Source organism: Camelus bactrianus, chromosome 18 (assembly GCF_048773025.1).
Source record: "Camelus bactrianus isolate YW-2024 breed Bactrian camel chromosome 18, ASM4877302v1, whole genome shotgun sequence".
Classification (NCBI taxonomy): Eukaryota; Metazoa; Chordata; class Mammalia; order Artiodactyla; family Camelidae; genus Camelus; species Camelus bactrianus.
This window is the reverse complement of record NC_133556.1, coordinates 9322996-9343587: the sequence shown is the minus strand read 5'-3', so window position 1 is coordinate 9343587 and position 20592 is coordinate 9322996. Positions and strand designations below refer to the sequence as shown.

Genomic DNA, 20592 nt, shown 5'->3' with positions numbered 1-20592 from the left:
CCTATGCAAAGAAAAAGGAGGAGGAGGAGAAAAACGGCACAAATAAGAAAAGTAAGGAATGAAAAGGAAGATAGTCATTCAAACAGTAACCACACTAGTAAATACATTTAATCAATTCTGAATTGACCTCCTCCACCCCAAGCCCAAGTAAGTTTAGAGGCAAATTTTCTGAAAATTCTGAGGACCAGAAAATACATACTCTTTACAGAAACATTTCAGAGGACCAAAAAAAAAAAAAAAAAAAAAGAATAAAAGCTACCTATTTTATTTTATGAAGCCAGTATAACCTTGATGGCAAAACCAGAAAAGGATAATTTTTTAACAGGAAATACAGATCCATTATACACTTATGAACATGTTTTAAAATCTTAAATAAAATATCAGCAAATTTAATTTAGCAGCAAATTTGATCTACCATAATTTCAGTGAAAAAAATATATATATATAAAATAATAATTGCTGGCCAGGTGGGGTTGATACGAATTCATGTTCATCAGCTAAGCAGAAGTCAAAGTCTTATAATACAATTGTTGATGGAAATGTAGAGGAACGAAATTCTCATATAATGTTGGTAGAGTCAGTTGGTATAAGCCCTTGGACAGCAAAGTGTAGATGCTCATAGTCTTTGCCCCACCTGCTCAATTTACTATTCTCAGTAAATAGCCAAGAGAGAAATCTCAGCACCTGTGCTCCAGAATACATTTACAGGAATGTCTACTGCACCGCTGCTTAAAATAGAAGGGGAAAAAAAAAAAAAAACAGACACAAAGAAATGTCCACCAGAAGGAAAATGGGTAAGCAAATTAAAGTATTCTATGTATGCTAGAATATGATGTAGCAGTAAAAATGAATGAACAAGAGCTACATGTAGCATTATTCCACAAATAGTGTCAACTTGTATAAATCATTAATGGTGAGCAAAAAAAAAAAAAAAAAAGCAAGCTGCAGAAGGATACATGCAGTATAACACATAAAATGCTTTTTGGTTCAATACTTTCAGTCTAGTTTATTGAGATACAATTTGCATACAGTAAACTTTACTCTCCTTAGTGTACAGTTCTGTGAGTTATGGTAAATGCATACAGTTGCATGGTCACCATCACAATCATGATATAGAACAGTTCTATCACCTCCCCAAATTCCTTAGTGCCCCTTTGTAAGCACTAAATCCCTCCACCACCCCACTCCCAACCCTTGTAATCATATAGTATGTAGCCTTCTAAATCTGGTTTCATCCACTTAGCATAAGGTGTGTGAGGTTCGTCCATGTTACTAAGTGTATCAACAGTTTTTTATTGCTGAATAGTATTCCATTGTATGGGTGTACCCATTTATTCATTCATTCCCCAGTTACAGTGCACTTGGGTTGTTTCCAGTAAGAGCAATTATGAATAAACCTGCTGTAAACATTTGTGGGCTGGTTTTTGTGGGAACATAAGTTTTTCATTTCTCATGGGTAAACACGTAGGAGTAGGATTGCTGGTAAATGCATGTTTACTTTTATAAGAAACTGCCAAACTATTTTCTAAATTTTCTACACAATTCTGTATGAATGGTAGTTCTGCATCTTCACCAGAGCTTGATAGTGTCAAGCTTGTTTTTTACATCATGGTAATAGGTATCTCATTTTGGTTTTAATTTGCACTTCTCTAATAGCTAATGATGCTGAACATCATTTTATGTGCTTATTTGCCATCCATATATCTTCTTACCTGCAGGGTTTGTTCAAATTTTTTGACTGTTTTTAATTGGGTTATTTGTTTTCTTATTATTGAGTTTTCAGGATTCTTTGTAGTCAGGATTCAAGTTCTTTATCACATGTGTTTGGTAAATATTTTCTCCCAGTCTGTAGCTTGTCTTTCCGTTTTCATAAGGATGTCTTTTGAAAATCAGATGTTTTTAATTTTGATGCAACCTAACTTAGCTTATTTTTCTTTTACAGCTCATGGATATAGAAGCTACAACTAAGAAAATTTTGCCTAACCTGAACTCACAAAGATTTTCTCCTATGTTTCCTTCTGGCAGTATTTTAATTTTAGGCTTTGCTTTTAGGTCTGTGATCCATTTTGAGTTAATTTTTGTATAAGTTGTGAGGTATAAGTAATCAAGTTTTTTTTTTAATGGATGTTCAGTTGTTCCAGCACCATTTGTTAAAATGATTATCCTTTCTCCATTGAATTGCCTTTGCACCTTTTTCAAAAATCAACTGGTGTATCTGTGTGTAGGTCTGTTTCCAGTTTATAATGTTGTGAAGTGTGAAATACAGGATAAATTTTTTTCAAAATATTTCAGCCATTCTAGTGGATGTGTGGTTGCTACCAGTGAGGTTCCCCAGGAAACAGACTCAGAGATGGAGTTTAGCAAACAGGATGTTTATTAAGAAGTGTTCTTGAGAATAACACCTGTGGTCAGGAAGGAAACAGGTGCGAGCAGAGGGAGAAGGTGAGCCTCCCCTGACCCCAGAGGGAGCAGTAAAGCTGGAATGGCCAAAGTTGGCCAAAACGGCTGGTGGGGCCACAGATCCATGGAAGGGGATCTGAGCAATGCACCTTTGCATTCAATCACAGTAGGGGTATACTTGGGGTTTTAACTTGCACGTCCCTGCTACTAATGAGGTTGCATGCCTTTTCATATGCTTATTAGCCATTTGACCGTATATCTTTTTTGGAAGGGAGTCTGTGAGAGGATGATGAAGTAGCTTAGGGCCTTAGTGAGAAATAAGGCGCCCCTCTGGAGCCTCAGGCTCTGCACAGAGCACAAGGAAGCAGCCCCCAGGGTAGTGGAAAGCCAGACAGACATGGGTCCAAATCGGTCTTCCACTCCCTAGCCATATTCCCTGGGAGAGCAATTCAACCTCTCGGAGCCTCAGTTCATCCTCATAAAATAACTGAGATTGTGACTAGGGGTAGAAGAAGGAAAGGAAGGTGCTGTCCTGGCTAAACTCTGGTCCTCCAGGATGTCCAGTCAATTCCAGAGGACCAGGGAAGTTGCCCCCATGGGTCAGTTGGCAAAAGGGACCCAAGAGCTTCCCAGGAAGAGACTCAACCTGAGGGAAGAAAAATGTAATTTCCAAGTGGATGGAGCCAGATCAGTCCTTTAGGTTGACCCTGGGTTCAGCCCTATGGCGCCAGGTCTGAGTCCCAGGGGACGACAATACAAGAGAAAACTGGAGGAATCCGTTGTCTATTGCAGTGAAACAAACCATGCCGAACTTGGTGGCTTCAAACAACAACAAACATTTATTCTGTTCAGGAATCCACAGCGTGGGCAAGGCTCGGAGGGGACAGCTAATCTCCGCTCTAGGCGGCACCAGCTAGGGTGGCTGACTGAGGCTGGAACATCCACTTTTCAAGATGGTGCACTCACATGGCTGGAGGGTGGGTGCAAGCTGCAGGCAGAGACCCTCAGCTCCTTTCCAAGTGGGCCTCTCCATGTGCTGTTTGTGCTTCCTCCTAGAATGATGGCCAGGTCCCCAGGGCAACCATCCCAAGCAAACCGGTGGAAGCCACATCACTCTTTATGACCCACTGTATTACTTCTGCCATAGTCACAAATCCATCCAGATTCCAGGAGAAGGAGTCAGAGTCACATTGTATGAAGACCATGTGGGATGGGAGACACTGTTGTTACCATTTTTTTTGAAAATACAATGTGTGGCAAGCCCTGTCCCTAAGAAATCTACACAATACTGAGAGCTGACACGGCACATTTCAGAGCTGTGTGACCACAGATAGCAAACCTAGAGGGACAAATGGGGAGAGGAAACTCCCTTTTAGGGTGATGGGGGTGGCTCAGAGGCCTGGGCTGTGGCCAAGCCAGCCTTCAACCTGGAGAGGTCCTAGGCCTTCTGAAGAGTAGAGGCCACAGCAAAAAGCTTGAGAGCAGCCATCCCAGCCTGAAAGCCAATCACAGGAGGAGGAAAATGGCGATACAATGTGACAGACGAATGTTCCTGAGCACTAGTGAGATACCTGCTAGGGCTCCTGGAAATAAACAGCAGCAACTTTGAAAGGTGAAGAGGTCCCATGAGAGCAAGAAGGAAAGAACACTGGTCCAGTTTTCTGTGGCTGCTGTAACAAATGACCACAATTGGCAGCTGAAAACAACAAAGATTTATTCTCTCACAGGTCTGGAAGGCAGAAATCCAAAATCTGTATTACTGGGTAGAAATCAAGGTGCCATCAAGGCTGTGCTCCCTTTAGAAGCTCTAGGGGAGAATCCCGGTGGCTGGAATCTGATGGTGGCCAGCATTCCTTGGCTTGTGGCCACATGACTCTGATCTCCGCCTCTGCAGTCACGCCACATTTTCCTCTTCTTTGTGTGTCAACTATCCCTCTGCCTCTCTCTTGTAAAGATATTGTGATAACATTGGACCTACCTGGATAATCCAGGCTACTCTATCTCAAGAGCCTTAATTTAATCACATCTGCAGAGACCCCTTTTCCACATAAGGTACTATGTGCAGGTTCCAAGGACTAGCACTAGGATATCTTTAAGGGCCATTACCAGCCACCACAAGTACAGACACCGGGGTAAGTCTGGATGATCAGGAAGGAGGCTAAGGTCAGAGCAGGAGGGGCAGGGCAGAGAGCTATGTGTACAGAGTGAAGGGAGGAGGGGATGTCAACAGGAACCAACTTGGGGTCAGAAACCAAGGAGACAAGAGTAGGTCAGGAAGCCAGCCTGAGATGAAGCCAACAGTACAAGTCCCCCCAGGCCAGAGCAGGAAACAGAGGACAAATGCCAGAATCCTACCATAAGGAGAGTGTGGGGTTGCACTGGAGAAGGCCACTGGGGCAGTGGGGGAAGGAAGGGTAAGCTACTCATCTGTCCTGACCTCTGGGCAAATTAGAAAACACATCCCTTTCTCAGGATGCTTCATTCTGTCCTCAGGAAATTATCATAATATACTGATTTTTTTGGTCTTTTTTCTTTCTTTCTTTCTTTTTTTTTTTTTTTTTTTTTTTGGTTGGAGGAAGGTAATTAGGTTTATTTATTTTAATTTTTTCTAATGGAGGTACTGGGGATTGAACCCAGGACCTTGTGCATGCTAAGAATAAATTCTACCTCTGAGCTGTACCCTCCCCCTGCCCCCATAATATACTGATACTATAAGAGCAAGCAGTATCACTGCTTTGAGGAGAAAGTATTGTAATGAACACAAATCTAATGGGGCCCCTTAGAGGTACCCAAGCTCGCACCACTGTATGTGTTAGAATATGCATGTCCAGTAGAGGGTGAGAACCAGGGCGAGTGATGTCAAGTAGCTCCCAGGTTTGAATGCGAGGCTGGATGTCCCAGGGATGGGCTCTGATGCTGCCGATGTCTGGGTTTTTACAGCCATCTATCCATCATCCATTTGTCTATTTCAGTGATCTAGCTCCAGTGAAATGATCAGGATGGGGTGGGCAGATGAGCAGGGGTGAGGGTCTTGAAGGCTGTTTTATTTGGTGCTGATGGTGTGATTCCAGGGCAGAGTCATAAATGTGAACATCCCCCAGGACCGGTAGCAAGTACGATTTCCTCTGAGGTCTCAGGGCTCAACTTCACTGTCCAATGACACTGCCATTTATTGACCATCTACCCAGCACCAGGCACTGCCCTCTTAGCCATATCATCCTTCATCCTTACCTCAACCCTGCTGTGACAGTGTTATCACCCAGCTCCATTCTACAGATAATGAAACTGAGGCTTCGAGAGAGAGATTTGCATGGGGATACACAGGAAGGAAGCTACAAGGTTGGGATTTACCCTGGGTTGCCTGGGACTCCACGCCACCCCCCACCAGGAGATGGGCAGTTCCAGGCTGAGAAGGCCATGGCAACAGGCCTGTGCACTCGGCCTCCTGCGCCTGGGTCCAGACTTCCATCTCCTCAGGCCTGAGGTGTGGACAATGCCTGACCCACTCACTCTGTTTGGGAGCCGAACAGTAAATTAAAGGGCTTCATTATCTCATTTGAGAGTGGAATAAAACACTTTGGAAAGGCTGGTGAATTAAGTGCAATCAAGTTCTGAAAGGTTCTCCGTTGCTGGAAGGAACGTCCTCTGATAAATTGCTCTTTTCACCGAGATGTGGCTAATATCTCATGAGCAACCCCAGCAGTGTCCACTGCAGATGTTTCTGCATCTTCACAGAGGATTTTAAAGAGACCAGATTCCTTCCCAAGGGAGCAAATCACCTTTGCAATATCCAAAAGGAGGTCCTGGGTCTAACTCCCTCTGCTATGACCTGCCAAGAAGGAACACTGGGGCTGCTTTGGCTCTACGGTCACCCAGGAACCCCAGGATATCCCCACTTGCCAGTCACCACACGTGCATCCTGAGTCACTCCACAAGACTTGAATGGACACCATCCCAGGGAAGGCCACACACCACCCAGCCCTGCCCTCCTTGAGCTTACAATCCAAATTAGGCTGTGTGTTAGTTCCACAGGACTCAGCTATGGTTGTCCTGTCCCAATGACTTAATGACCAACATCTCACCACCTTCCTGGGAAGCAGCCATCCAGACACTTGCATTTTAGTGATCATGAAACTGACGCATAATTTAACCCAAATCACACCTCCAGAGTCAGTTCCCAGAATATTAAAAAGCTGCAGAGGGGCCAGCCTTGGACACAGGTAAGAACAACAGCAACAATTCACACCCACTGGGCTCTTCCCCTTGGCCAGGCCTGGACTCAGCACCTACACACACCACCTTGAGTTCTTAAAACACCCCCAGTTTACAGATGAGGAAACTGAGGCACTGGGGTGTGATTAGCAGGGTGTGGAAGCCTCTCAGCCTCTATCATCCACCATGTCAACATGCAGTCCGGTCCTCAGTCACAGATAATGACAAAAAAGAAAAAAGAAAAAGAAAAAAAAAATGCTGAAAGGGCACAGGTTGAGAAATATATAGGAAGGGGTGGGGGAGGCAGGAAAAAAGTATGGAAGGAAATGATCCAAAACAGAGAGAGAGAGAAGACAGAAAGACTCAGTGGCCTCCTGTCCTGCCCCAGCCCTGCCCAAGGATGGCACAAGAGAAAGAACGGAGCTCCTGCTGTCACCATGGTACCTAACAATCACTCACTGAGTCAACCAGTGTTCCTTAAGTAGCACCAAGTGCCCAGCCCTGCTGCAGGCCTTGGGAGACCCAAGAAAAGCTGTGCCCATAGGCTTCCCTCCTCCTGACCAGCTCCCAGCCTCAGTCTCCCCATCTATAAAATAGGCATATGAATCCCTGGCTCTCCAGAGAATCTGATGCAATGCACAGACAGCAAGGAGAAGCCCTAGACACACCCCCTTCTTTCCTTTCTTCCTTCACTGAGGGAGCCTCAAGTCAGGAAGAAGTAAAGTAGAAGCCACAGAGGGAGCCTGACCTTTGGGCCAGACTGCCAAAGAGCTGCCCATCTAAGCATTCACTCATTCACTCAACAAACATTTACTGAGCAGCTACTGAGCATCTACCGAGTGCCAGGAACAACACTGGATGCTCTCCCAAAGGCACTCTTTCATTTAATCCCCATGCACACATGCACACAAGCACATCCTATGAGAGAGGCACCATTATGCTCATTTTACAGATAAGGAAATCAAAGCAGAGAAAGATGAAACTTGCACAGCCCAGAAGGGGATAGAGGCCAAATTCAGACTAGGCCTGGTCCTCTAGGATGAAGTGTTGGTTGGTTGGTTGGTTGGTTTCCCATACCCCACACTCTCTACCTTGGTGAGGCCAAGTGATGCTTCGTGTCTCTGTCTAAGTGTGGATTTGCAGCAGAGAGGCTGGTACTTGGTGTCTGGGGCCCCTGGGAAGGCTGGGCAGGCCTGAGAGCACCAAGGAAGGAAGAGCCTGTGCCTGAGATCAGGATAATGACTGATGGGGATTAAGCTATGATAGTTTATGTTAATTCAGTCCAATGCACTTTGGGGACCATCTTTTCCTGTGTTGGGGTGTAGGCAAGCATGTGGGAGAAGCATGTCTAGAAGAGAATCAGAGAAATCTCTTCTTCCTGCAGTCCTGTGGAAAAGTGTAGGAAAGGGAGGTGGCTAAGGCCTGGGCTTCCTCAGAATAAGCCAACAAGGCATCCATTTCAACAGACTCCTCCCCTGCTCAAGAATCTTCAATGACTCCCCATGGCCTTCAGTGTTTATCAAGCCCAGAGAAGGAAGTTCAAGGTCAGCTCATCTAGTGACTACAGAAGGATCCAGAAAGAACCTGAGCCCCAAATAAAGATGCCCCTTAGTTCTCCTGACCCTCCCCTCTCTCTCTTCTTTTTCCCACTCCTACCCCATCTGAGCAGCCCATGCTGGTAAAGCCCATGATAGGCCATAGCTGTGAAAGTGAAAAGTTCTGCCTGTCCTTGGGCATTGCTTTCTTGGGTCCAGAGACTCCAGACTTAAGAATAAGGGGCTTCTGGCATCTACATTCCCACATCCCACCCTGCCACAGCAGGGTGACTGAGGCCTGGAGAGCTGATAAAGAACAGAGGTCCAAGCTCCTCAAAGCAGAACAGGGCCAGGGCCTGGGCCTGGGTAGTATCTTTACCAAGTGCCCTGGTGATTCTGACACCAACCACAGTTTAAGAACCATTGCTCTAGGGCAATGCTGCCCAATAAAAATACAATGCAAGCCATACATGACGTTAAAGTTTAAAAAGTAAAAAAGAAATAGATGGACTTAATTTTAATAATATATTCTATTTAACCCATTATCGAAAATATTATTATTTCAACATGTGATCAGTATAAGAAATTATTAATGAGATATTTTACATTTTTTTTCCATACCAAGTCATTGAAAGCCAGGGTGTATTTGACATTTATGGCTTATCTCCAGTCAGATGCATAATTCTCATCCACAAGACTCAATCCATCTATACTTGGATTTCATAGATTTCCATAACCAAATTGTTTCAAAGTACTGTCACCAACTCATCCTGGTTTACTTACACACTGGTTTTAAAACTCGAAGTCCCACATCCTGAAAAGCTCAGTCCCAGGAAAATCAGGACAGTTGGGCAGCCTCTTCCAAGCATATTTGAATGTTTTCCAGTGACTGAATCGAATATCAGTTTTTAATTTTAAATTAATTAAAATGAAGTACAATTAAAGCTTCAGTTTCTCGTGGCACTAGCTCCATTTCAAGTGGTCAACAATCATGTTTGGCCAATGGCTACCATATTGGAGAGGCTGGGTGTAGGAGCCAGGGGCCTCTTTCCCTTCACATAAGACCAACTATGGAGGATCCGGGTTTTCTTAAGAGGGATGTGGTTTGCTTGTGGCCCCTAAAGGAGTTATAGTGGGATAGGGACACAGCATAGAACAGCTACCCTGGCAACACAACGAGGAAGGAATGGACATTATGAGGCCACTGCAACCATCTAGGACAGGGAAGTTGTGTCCGGAGGTGGGAACATGGTGGTCAAGGTGGAGAGAGAGGACTGGGGTGTGCAGAATATAAAATCATTCAGACTTGGTGATTGATTAGATATTGGGAGGGGGTAGGGGCAGGAAGCAAGAGGTATCAATCAAGGATAATTCCCTGGTCAACTCCATCTGTCCCCACCCCCTCATCAACACCACCAACCAGGTTGATTCTAGGATGTTCCAGTAATCTATTGATGCTTAAATGTAGTGGCTTAGAACAACAATAACTTTTATTATTATCTCTCATGGATCTAGATGCTGACTGGGCTCAGCAGAGAGATTCTTGCTCAAGGTCTCGCGTGTGTTTGTGTCAAGAAGCTTTCTTACTATATCTGGTGGTGATACTATCAGCTGGAACTTCAGCTGGAGCTATTGGCTGTCATACTGCCATGGGCCAAATTGTGTCCCCTCCTCCAAAACTCATATTCAAATTGTGTCCTAACCCCTAGTACCTCAAAATACGACTGTATTTGGAGATAGAGTCTTTAAAGAGGTATTAAGTTAAAACAAGGTCATTAGGGTAGGTCCTAATCAATTTGACTGGTGTCCTTATAAGAAGAAGAGATTAGGACACAGATACATATACAGAGGAAGGACCATGTGAAGCCACAGGGAGAAGGCGGCCATCTACAAGCCAAGGAGAGAGGCTTCAGAAGAAACCAACCCTGCCAACACCTTGATCTTGAACTTCTAGCCCCTGGAATTGTGAGACAACAAATTTCTGTTGTTTAAGTGCCCCAGTCTGTGTTACTCTGTTACACAGCCCTACCAATACAAATGCTCACTTGTGATCTGTCCATGTGGTCCACACTTCCTCACAGAATGGCAGATGGGTTTAGAGAGTGAGCGTCCCAAGAGGACCAGGTGGAAACAGGATCACCAGGTATGACCTAGTTTCAGAAGTCACTGGTGTCATTTCCTCTGGAGTTGCAGGCCTACTCAGATTCAAGAGGAGAAAACACTGGCCCACCTCCTAATGAGACGGTGATCAATGTCGAGTTGCGAGAAGAGCATGCCGGATGGAAGATCTCGTTGTGGCCATCTTGGAAAATACAACACGCCCTAACAGGCTGGGAACTTTAGGGACTGGCGATGATGTCATTAGCCAAGATAGGGATTACAGGAGGAAGAGAAGGTCTGGGGTGGGTTAGAAAATGAGGTAAGGTTTGAACAGGTCAGTTTGGCCCAAGCCTGTGAACATTCAGGTAGAAGTAACCAATTGCTAGGAAATTAGATATGTGAATCTGGGCCCTGTGGACATGTTCTGAGTGGAAACTGTCAATTTGGGGGGCCATCAACATATTAGAAGCCAGAGACTGAGTCCACCCACAATGTGAGAGAAGATGACGGTTGAGGGAAAGCATTAGCCATCTATTTCTACATAATAAAACCATTCCAAATATTAGTGGCTAAAACAACTGCAGCTGAACCTTGAATAAGGCGGGGATTAGGAATTGTGGCCCTCTGTGCAGTTGAACATCTACTTATAATTTATAATTGGCCCTCTGTATACGTGGGTCCTCCATATCCACGGCTCTGCATCCACGGATTCAACCAACCATGGATCACATAGCACTGCATTATTCACTGTCAGAAAAAATCGGCATATAAGTGGACTCAGCAGTTTAAACCTGTTGTTCAAAGGTCAGCTGTATTTATTATTTTTCTGTAGGTTGGTTGGGTAGTCGTCCTGATTTCACCTGTCTTATTCATGTGGCCAGATTCATCCAGACAGTGAGCTAGAAGGTCCAATATCATCTCACTCACATGTCTGATTGATGCCAGCTGTTGACAAGAGGCTGGGCTCAGCTAGAACAGCTGGAACACTTGGGTCTCTCTTTCCATGTGGCCTTTCATTTGGGCTTCTTTATAGTGTGATGGCCTCAGGGCAGCATCCTAAGTGGGCAAGTCTCAATACAAAGGACTACAATAGCTAAGACATGGAAGCAACCTAAATGCCCATTGACAGATGAGTGGATAAAGAAGATGTGGTGTATATACACATTAGAAGCCAGAGACTGAGTCCACCCATAATGTGAGAAAAGGTGATGTATATATACAATGGAGTATTATTAAGCTATAAAAAAAAGAATGAAATAGTGCCATTTGCAGCAATATGGATGGATCTAGGGATTATCATATTAAGCGAAGTAAGTCAAAGAGAGAAATCAAATGTATGATATCACTTATATGTGGAATCTATGCACAGGACTTACCAAGCACATTTGCTACCAAGCTAAGACCTCACTGGGCAAAGAAAGTCACACAGACAAACCCAAAGTCAGTGTTGGATGCCTTACCACGAGGCATGATTCGCTGGCAGCTATTTCTGTAAAAATACACCTCTACTCATTTTAGGGTTGCGCAGAAAAGAAACCAAAGATAGAAAACCGGAAGAACCAGGAAAGGCCCAGAAGAACGCAATGCTAAGGAATCAAGAAATGAGTGAATTCCACAAGAACATGCCAAGCCAGGACTTGCGTGACCTTGGGAATGAATGTCTCACTCTAGCCCCAACCTGAAACTATCCTCTGGATTTGGCAACACAGAGGGCAATTTCTTCAACATCCCCACATTCACTTCAGGAGTCAATGTCACAAAAATCTTAAGCACCAAATACAGCTCAGTGAAAACAATTCTGTAAATCTAACAAACATGGTCTAAATTTGCAAACTTTACAACAGTCTGGCTTGATTAACGAGAAAGCCCTGTGTTTGCAAATGTTTTGACCAAGGCGCACAGAAAGAAATACCTTTGCATCGAGATCCAGTGCATGCATGCTCACAGATGCACACACATGCCTGCGTGCACACACGTACACAAGTGGCCAAAAAAAAGTTTCCTGAAACATAGAAAAGATAATAGTAACCTACTAGGTCCAAAGCTCTGTGTCCCTTTCTATTCAATTGTATTTATTTTTTAATGCTAGTCATGCCTTGCTAAATTGATTTCACCTCCCACCCACTCATGAGTCATGGCCTGCAGATTAAAAAATACTAACTTAGGCCATCCAGAGCAGAAGTCAGAAAACTGACCAAATCCTGCCTTTAGCTGTGTTTATTTGGTTTCACCTGTTGGTTGTTGTTGTGTTTTTTTTTTTTTAATTTATTTAATGGAGGTAGGTACTGGGGATTGAACCCAGGACCTCGTGCATTAGCTAAGCATCTGCTCTACCATCACTGAGCCATACCCTCCCCCTGGTTGTTTTTGCAAAAAATGAATTTTATGCCTTCAGGCTGGCCTCCTTTCTCCTACATACTTCCAAATGTCTGATACCCAATGCTTCACACATCTTCACACTTGCCTGGCCCCTGGATGCATTTTTGTTTGGGCCTTCTAGAGCTCTAGATGCTAAAGGAATAGATGTATGCATTTATGCATTCCATAAATATTGAATGCATGACTCTCACCTGCCAGCCACATTTCAGGCACTGGGAAGACAGCGGAGAGCAGACAAAAATCACTGCTTTCATGAAGCTGAGATTCTAGAAGAGGGAGACAGACAAGCAAATAAGAAATTATATTCTTTATTAGATGGTGATAAATTCTTTAGTGAAAGTAAAGTGAGAAGGGGCTCAGCACGCTTCAAGAGCTCCCAGAACTGCAGGATTCAGCTCCTTTGTGGAAACGAGGAAGCCTGTTCCTACCTAACAGAGGGCTGAGAGAGGAATGTGGGAGAGTATGGCCAGAATCTTCCTCAAAAAGAGAGTTCCCAGACGGCCCCAGCAGGTAAACCTGATCCATCACGTCCCCAAATTACTCTGCTAAAGAGCAAAGCACCAGTAACTTTAACCTAGAAAATTTCAAAACCTGTCAGCCATTAAGGGGAAATCATCGCAAGACACAGTCACGGGCACACTGCACTGGCCTAGGGTGGGAAGCCCTTCGGTGTATGTTAGACTTCTCACTAATTCGGTCTTCCCAGTCCCCATCACCCTCTCTCCCACATGATAAACGGCCACCTCATTAGCTCTGCACACATGACCCTCTCGACTGGACTCCTGGTGACTGCGCCTGCCTTATCTCTTGCCTCTCCTCCCTCACATTTTCCGCTCCAGCAAAGCCAAACACAGCCCCGTGCGGGCTTTCACGCTTCTGTGCCTTTGGACACGCTGTTCCTTCTGCCTGGAAGGCCACCCGCCTCCTTCCCCGCGCGCCCCCTCCCCCTCCTCTGCAAGCTCCCATACATCCTTCAGAACCCAGCCTGGATGTCCCCTCCTCCAGGAAACCCTCTGAGATCCCCCGGCTCCAACTCTGTCCCCAGCACCTCTCTCTGTGTTGCTTCTCTGCACTGTAATTACCGGTCTCTCCAAATCTCCCCCTCCCAGACTGGGGCCTCCTCCGGCGCGGGAGTTGTTTGGGCCACTCGCTTTGCACCCAAAAGCGCCTAGTCCCGAGCTCTGAGTAACAGAGCTTGCACCCAGGTTCAGGCTGACTCGCAAGGCCCCCGTTTCTGTCCTCCGCCTCTCAGGTGGCCCAGGGTCGCGTGGAGGGGGGCGCGCTCGCGCACTTTCTCCTCACCCGGCCGGCCCCTGACATCAGCAGCCGGCTGCGCCTGGGCGGCGCGACTACAAGTCCCGGCACGCCCCGCGGCGGCCGCGCATGCCCAGCGGGCCGGCGTTTGAGTGGCAAGTTGTTTGTTACAGCGAACACCAGCTGCTCTCCGCGCCGGGCGCCGCGCGCCGCTGCTCCGCCAGCGCTGCCGCCCTCGCCCGCCGCCGCCCGCCCGCCCGCCACCCGCCGCCCGCGGCCCCTCGCGGCTTGGCGGGCCTCCTCTTTGTCCGCCCCGGCCTGCCCGGCTCCGAGGCCCCGGTCCCCGGGCCGGCTGCCCGCGGCGCTCGGTGCCGGCTGGGCGCGCAGGGGGCGGGGGCCGCGGCTCGCCCCCCGCGGATGAGCCGCCGTGGAGCGCGGGCGGACGATGGAACTCCACATCTTGGAGCACCGGCTGCAAGTTGCCAGCGTCGCCAAGGAGAGTATCCCGCTCTTCACCTACGGCCTGATCAAACTTGCCTTCCTGTCCTCCAAGACCAGGTGAGCGCGCGGGGACGCGGCGCCGGCCGGGGAGAGACAAAGAGGCGCACCCGGGCGGCTGTCCTCGCCGCCGCGGCTCGGAAAACAACTTCGAGCCCCGGGGAGCGCCCCCGCCCCACCGCTCGCCTTGTGTTTGACAAAGCCACCCAATCTGCCCTCCAACAGGGTCCTTTCACCCCGACCCCCCCACCAAGATGCACCCCTGCCGCTGTCTCCCCATCTCAGCCCCCTCCCATTCCCTCCCCGAGATCCAGAGGACCGGGGAGGCAGCTGTAATGAATCCGTGAATGAATGAATGAACGAACGAATGAATGAATGAAAAACAGGTGTGGGGACGCGGCAGTGTAAAAAACAAACTAACGCCCCCCATCCCCCAATCCCTCGGTTGGGCCGGCCCCCGTCGCCAGGGCGGGGGAAGGGATTCTGCTGAGCGCGGCTACCCAGAGCAGAAAATCATAAAATCATTAGTGGGTGTTTATCTGAAGGTGCCTGCGAGGATTGCAGACGGCGCGGGAGGCTGGGGGAGGGCAGAAGAGGGGGCTGCGGGTGAGGGTCGCTGTGGTTCTTTCTCTTCGGGGTCCGGGAAGGTGGAGGAGGGGGTGTTTTGCCGAACCGTGAAAGGGGGAGGAGCAGGCGTGTTTATGGCTCTGCCTTGAGGCTGGGCTTGGATGCTGCAGGGGGAAAAATAGTTGAAGGCCTTGGGAGGTTGGAGAAAAAAAAACCAAGTTGGATTTTTCCCAATGCCAGGTCAGGGTCTGATTTTGTTAGTCCCGAGTGGGTACTTGGATTAGGGTGTCTTATTTGTTTGTTTTTAAGGAGCGGGAGACCAGTGGAGTGTGAGTGTGAGCTAGCCGCTGTAACTTAAATTCCTTGTTTGTCCACCATTGTGACTGTTTAAAGGGATGAAGTTGTTGCTGGTTGGGTCTTCCGCGGGTTGAGGCAGAGGTGTTCCTCCTTTGCAAAATGAATGAATAAAGTACAGGTCAAGGTTAACGTTAAAATGATGGGCCCCTAGGGTGCCCCCTTGGGCGCTGAGCTCAGGGAGCTCCGGGGATGTGAGGAAATAATTCATTCAGAGCCTCTTATCTGCCTGTTAAAGTTCTTGCCTGGAAATCTCACTTTGATGTGTGTATCTGAGAGGGCAGCTCAGTCCCGCCATTGTTTGCGAGATATAGTGAGAGCTAGTGGCATCTTGTTTACTTTCTTCTCCGGCTGCTCGGTGGGGTATGGAGGGTTGAGATCCTCACCTTCTCAGGGCCAGGGCTCCTTTGATTGCAAAGGTAATTATTAAACAGGTTATTTGAAAACAAAAGCCAGCAGCTCAGATCCTGAACCTTCCCCTCCTCCTTGCCCCCCCCCAACCCCCTCTGGCTGCTGACACCCACCCATCCTGCATCTTCCTGCACTCTGCTCCCCACCCCCAAGCCTGTCTTGAGATTCCCAGGCTGGTGGTAAGAGAAAACGGCCTTGTTTTTCCAACCCTTGGCCGGCAGCCCCCGGCAGCCCCCTGGCTGGTTTCTCAGCTACCATTCAAACCGCCGACCAGGATGATGACTCAGGCTGTCGCTCTGCGGGGCCTGGGTGCTAGAAGGAGGGTGCACTTGGGGGCTTCTTAGAAAGGCAGCAAAGGGGCACTCCCTCTGCCCCTTTCTCTTTGTGAAGGGACTGGCCCTCTTTCAGCCCCCACCCCAGGGTCCAGTTTAGGGGACTCATAGGTAGGAATTTCTGGGGGGTCAGCCCCTGCTGACCGGTCTGACCATGGAAACCCCACTCCTCCATGGGCCCCGCTTCTCCCTCTCCTGCAAGAGGCATCTGGTCTGAGGCCCAGGTGACCGACCAGTCCAGTCTCAAGATGACTCAGAGGTCAAAGGTCACCTCTATGTCTCCAGGGTCTGGCTCTCAAAGGTGCTGAGCATATTTGTCAAATGGCCAAAGGCCTGCCTCCCCAGCACTTTGGGCCAGGACACTGACTTCGGTTGTGACCAACCCCTTCATTGCCTGTGTGACTGTGGCAAGATCCCTCTCCTCCTCTGGCTCTCACTTTGTCCATCTGTAATGGAGACAGCACCACTTGGCCCGCTCAGTTTCACAGGGCTGCTGTGTGTGTAGCAGGGAATGACTGTGGAAACTGGCTTTATTGGAAGTGGAACGGTGATGGGGTGTGGATATATTATTTAAGCGATTTTCAGTGATCGGTCATCCATGTAGAACTTTTGGTCCTTTTTGATTGTTCCATCAGTACGTGCCCCCAAGTGGTGGCCCATAACCCTGTCGTTTTGGTCACTGTGCTGCCTGTTTACAAGTTTCCGACCCCTCCCTGGAAGAGCCAATCCTTGCCATGGCATTTGAGACGTTTTGGGATCTGGGTCCAGAGTCCTCATCTTCAGTCACTCTGGCAAATACTCTGTGACCCACAATTTGCTTTCCTTTACACCTCCCTGCTTTAATACTTTCATCTCTTCCTGGAACCTCCTTCCCACCCACCCACCACCAGTAAATTCCTTTTCAACCCTCAAGATCTAGTGCTATCACCCAAAACTTTCCTGAACCTCCATTCCCTCCACCCCCAGCAGACTCAGTCACTTCCTCCCTCTTATGCCTACCTGGGTGGAGGCTTGGGGAAGGATGTGGCATTGGTAGATACCTACTCCGTATAGGGGTGCAGCTGGGTTCAAGGGATGCTGAGATACCCTACCTCTCCTTCTTCAAAGCCCAGAGCCTGATGGGAGAGAAGGATGAGGTGATCACAATACAGCAGGAAAGAGAATGTCTAAAGGGTAGAAAAAGGATCTGGGGGACTGCCTGGGGGAGCCTAGAAGGCTTCCTGCAGGAGGTGGCACTACATCTTCGGGCTTTAAAAAAATAGGAATTAGCTAGATCCTGGCCCGGGATCCTGTGCATGGTACAACCCTGTGAATTAGATTTTACACCTGCTTTGCAGTGAAGGAATCTGAGTCTCAAAGATTGAGTGACTCATTCAAGGTCACACTGTAAGTGGTAGAACTAGGATCTGAATCAGCATCTTTTTGGCTCAGACTCAGAGATTTGCTATTAGAGGTTCCAGAGACACCCATATTCAACAGTTATGTCCAGCCCTGTATTTGCAGCATACTGTTCTAAAGCTTCAGGGGCAAAGGATGGAACCTGTAGGCTTTCCACATCCCTTCCGCCCTGCCTCTGTGGGCCTTATCTTCTGCCAGGAATGCTTGTCCCTCATCACCTCCCATCTAGACTTTCTACTTCCTCCCCTTAACTTTCATCGCTTCTCAACTTTCATCCATAACAGTGTATCCTTTGCTTGTCTTATTCTCCTATCACCTCGATTATAACCCTTACTCTCAGGAAGCTTTTTGTGCGTCTTTTTATCCATTGCTTCCCCGCCGCCACCCCCCACCCCCCAAGTATCCGAGATAACAGAGCTGCCATTGATTTCACCATCTATTCCAAAGAGGTGAAGACACTGGATTTGGAAAAGTAAAGTGGCTTGCTCAAGGTCACACAGCTGGGAAAAAACAGAACTGGGATTTAAACCAGGTCCTTTCTCCACTGTGCTTAGCACACTGCTTTGTAGGCACTTAGTAACTGCCTATTTGATGGATGTCTGACTCGTGTAGAGTGACCCAGATTTCAGCCAGAGTCTCTTATGAGTGCCTTGGGGGCTGGAAGAGGCTTGGCAGGCAGAATCACACCTGGAGAAGCAAGGCCCAGTCCCCCTGCCCCAACTCTCAGGGCAGCATCTGGATATGACTGGAATAGGGCACAGAAGCCAGGCTGAGTACACTTATTCTAGGCACAACGCTGGAGTGCAAGACCTTGGGTGAGCAGAATCAAGGCTGTCATAGAGCTTCCCTTCAGCCCATGATAACCTGCAGTTCTGTACCTGACTGAGGGCGTGCTACAGCCCACTACACTGCTCCAGTCTCACAGGTTATTTCTTCCATGTATGCACACAGATACACACAGACACACACACATACGCCCTGTAGTGTCTCCAATCTCAGGCCTTTGTTCTGTCTGCCTGGAATGTCGCTCCTTGCTCTACCCACTTTGTCCACCTCATTCTTTTAGGTTCCATTTTAGCCTCACCTCCTCCAGGAAGTCTTCCCTGAGTGCACAGCTGAGCTCAGACCCTTTCTCTGTTATGATGGGCTTAATCTCAAGAAGATGTAACATGACCAGCCATGGAATATCAGCAAGATCCTTTGGGCTGCAAATAAGTTGGCCCAAACAGTAAGAAGTGTGAACTTTGCGAGATAAGAGATTATAAGTCAGGCTGCTCGAGGGTTGGTGATTTAAGGGCTTGATGATGTCATCAAGGACCCAGTCTTTCTCTTTGAGGCTGTAGAATGGCTGGGGTAGCTCCAGGCATTATGGGCAGTTGCAGGAAGGCATGGTGGAGGACCCAGAGGATGGAAAAGGCAGTTGCCTCCAGGGTGTCTCTGAGAAAGCCTTTCCAGGAATACACCCACACCTCATATGCAGACTTCCTCATCTCACTGGTCAGAACTGGGTCACATGAGCATGCCTCCACCAATCACTGACACAGGAAATGAGACCATCACGGACCAATCAGGATCCACCAATGCAGCTGAGGCCGGCTGCCTTGGGGCTCCTGTCCACTGGGAAGTGGGGCCCCCTGGGACTTTCCAATTTGCTTTCTGTGAAAGTGGGAATAATTAATACATGTATACATGTTTGAAAAAAAAAGAATGACAAGGATAATAGCTGACACTTATAAGGCATTTACTACATTCCAGGCACTATTCCAGGCACCATACATCTGTTCATTTAATCCTCACTACCACCCTCTAAAGTTGGAGCTAGATGGTGCCCCCATCTTGCCCCCATCTTACAGATGAGGACACCGAGGAACTTGAGCGCCTAAGGACACACAGAAGTGGCAGAGCTGGGATTTGAACCCGGGAAGTCTGGCATAGACCTGTCCACCTGGCCAGGTCTAAAATCATACTGGTTTGGACACCCCCTCCCAGGGGCCACTTAGCAGAGGTGTCTCTGAGAGGCCATAGCAATGAAACAGGGATGAGGGCAAGATCATTGTCCTTCAATGCAAGTTCAGATGGCAGGAAGCTGCAGCACCCTCTTTTTTTGCCCATGAAATGCTTGTATCTAGAAAGTCCATCTCATTTGATTGGCAAAAAGGAAAAAAAAAAAAAAGACACTTAAGTAATAGGCAGTAAGCACGTGCTCCCAGAAACCCACCCTGTCCACCTGGACTGGATTCACCATCTGCAAGTCTTGGGTATGGTTTGGCCTGCAATCGTTCATCCACGGTGCTGCCTCTGGGAAATCTTGCCAACATGCTATCATGAGCACTAGAGACTTGAGGCATTTACAGGAGAAAAGCTCAAAATTGCAAAAAGTCCTTCCAGAGTCCACTGTTTTCCTGAGTGCCAGAGGCCAGGCCACTGCTTGATCGCATTAGGGACAGGCAGGCTGGCAGGGGAGTTAGCGCCTGCGACTCTGGACTGGAGTGGAATCCCAGCACCCCTACGTCCTGGCGGCAGCATGTTAGACAAGGTGCTTGACCCCTCTGTGCGCTCAGTTTCTAAACAGTGATCGTGCCCACTGCCTAGGTTGTGTTGAGGACTTAGACAAACCATGACAGGCACTTTGAATGGAGCCTGGTCCACTGCAAACTCTAGTAACAGCTGAGAGAGAAAACGCCCTGTTGAAGCTGGCTGCTGAGTCTGTGGAGGCAGTTTGAAAAGCCTAGGGTGAGGAGACTTTTTAAGGCTCCTTGCACACGCACGATCATACTGATTCTAGGAAGTGGAGATTCTGTCACTGCCCTCCAGGAACCTAGCCAAGGAAACTAATCATTTAGGGCCTCCAAAAGGGGCTGTGAAAATGCCATAGCACCCCAGAGCTGTAAGCAAGTAAGGCTTCCTAGAGGAGGCGACAGTGTGAGCTGAGTCTGGGTGGAATGGGAAAACATCAGGAGGTGGAGGTGCTGGGGATAAAGGAAGACAGACCAGGCAGGGAGCAGGAGTGGGTGGGCACAGATGGATCAGAGGAGGGGTGCAGGTGGGGATATCAGAGTGGGCATTTCCCATGCCCTCCTAGGGCAGCCGTGGCCTGTTGCTGTCGCAGAGGAAGGTGCTTGCTCAGCCCCGGCTCCCAAGCACCAGGTATG

The 20592-nt window shown here is 47.9% G+C and overlaps 1 protein-coding gene and 1 long non-coding RNA gene across 3 annotated transcripts in view; one reads left to right on the top strand and one right to left on the bottom strand.

The window, feature by feature from the left end:
• Positions 1-365: 365 nt before the first annotated feature.
• LOC123613481 (uncharacterized) lies at positions 366-13973 on the bottom strand. Of its 2 annotated transcripts, none has more exons than XR_012500277.1 (4): positions 13929-13973; positions 12818-12892; positions 12160-12249; positions 366-3538 (listed from the first exon to the last, which is right to left on the bottom strand). It is a non-coding gene; the product is annotated as an uncharacterized LOC123613481 (long non-coding RNA). The 2 variants fall into 2 exon arrangements; XR_006720837.2 differs by having other exon boundaries at positions 367-3538; positions 13709-13967.
• Positions 13974-14191: 218 nt separating this feature from the next.
• CASTOR2 (cytosolic arginine sensor for mTORC1 subunit 2) overlaps positions 14192-20592 on the top strand; it is a 51268-nt gene continuing 44867 nt past the window's right edge. The window contains exon 1 of the mRNA XM_074345969.1: positions 14192-14438. Within this exon, the coding sequence (XP_074202070.1) occupies positions 14326-14438 (113 nt within the window). The 5' untranslated portion in view covers positions 14192-14325. The remainder of the gene's footprint in view (positions 14439-20592) is intronic.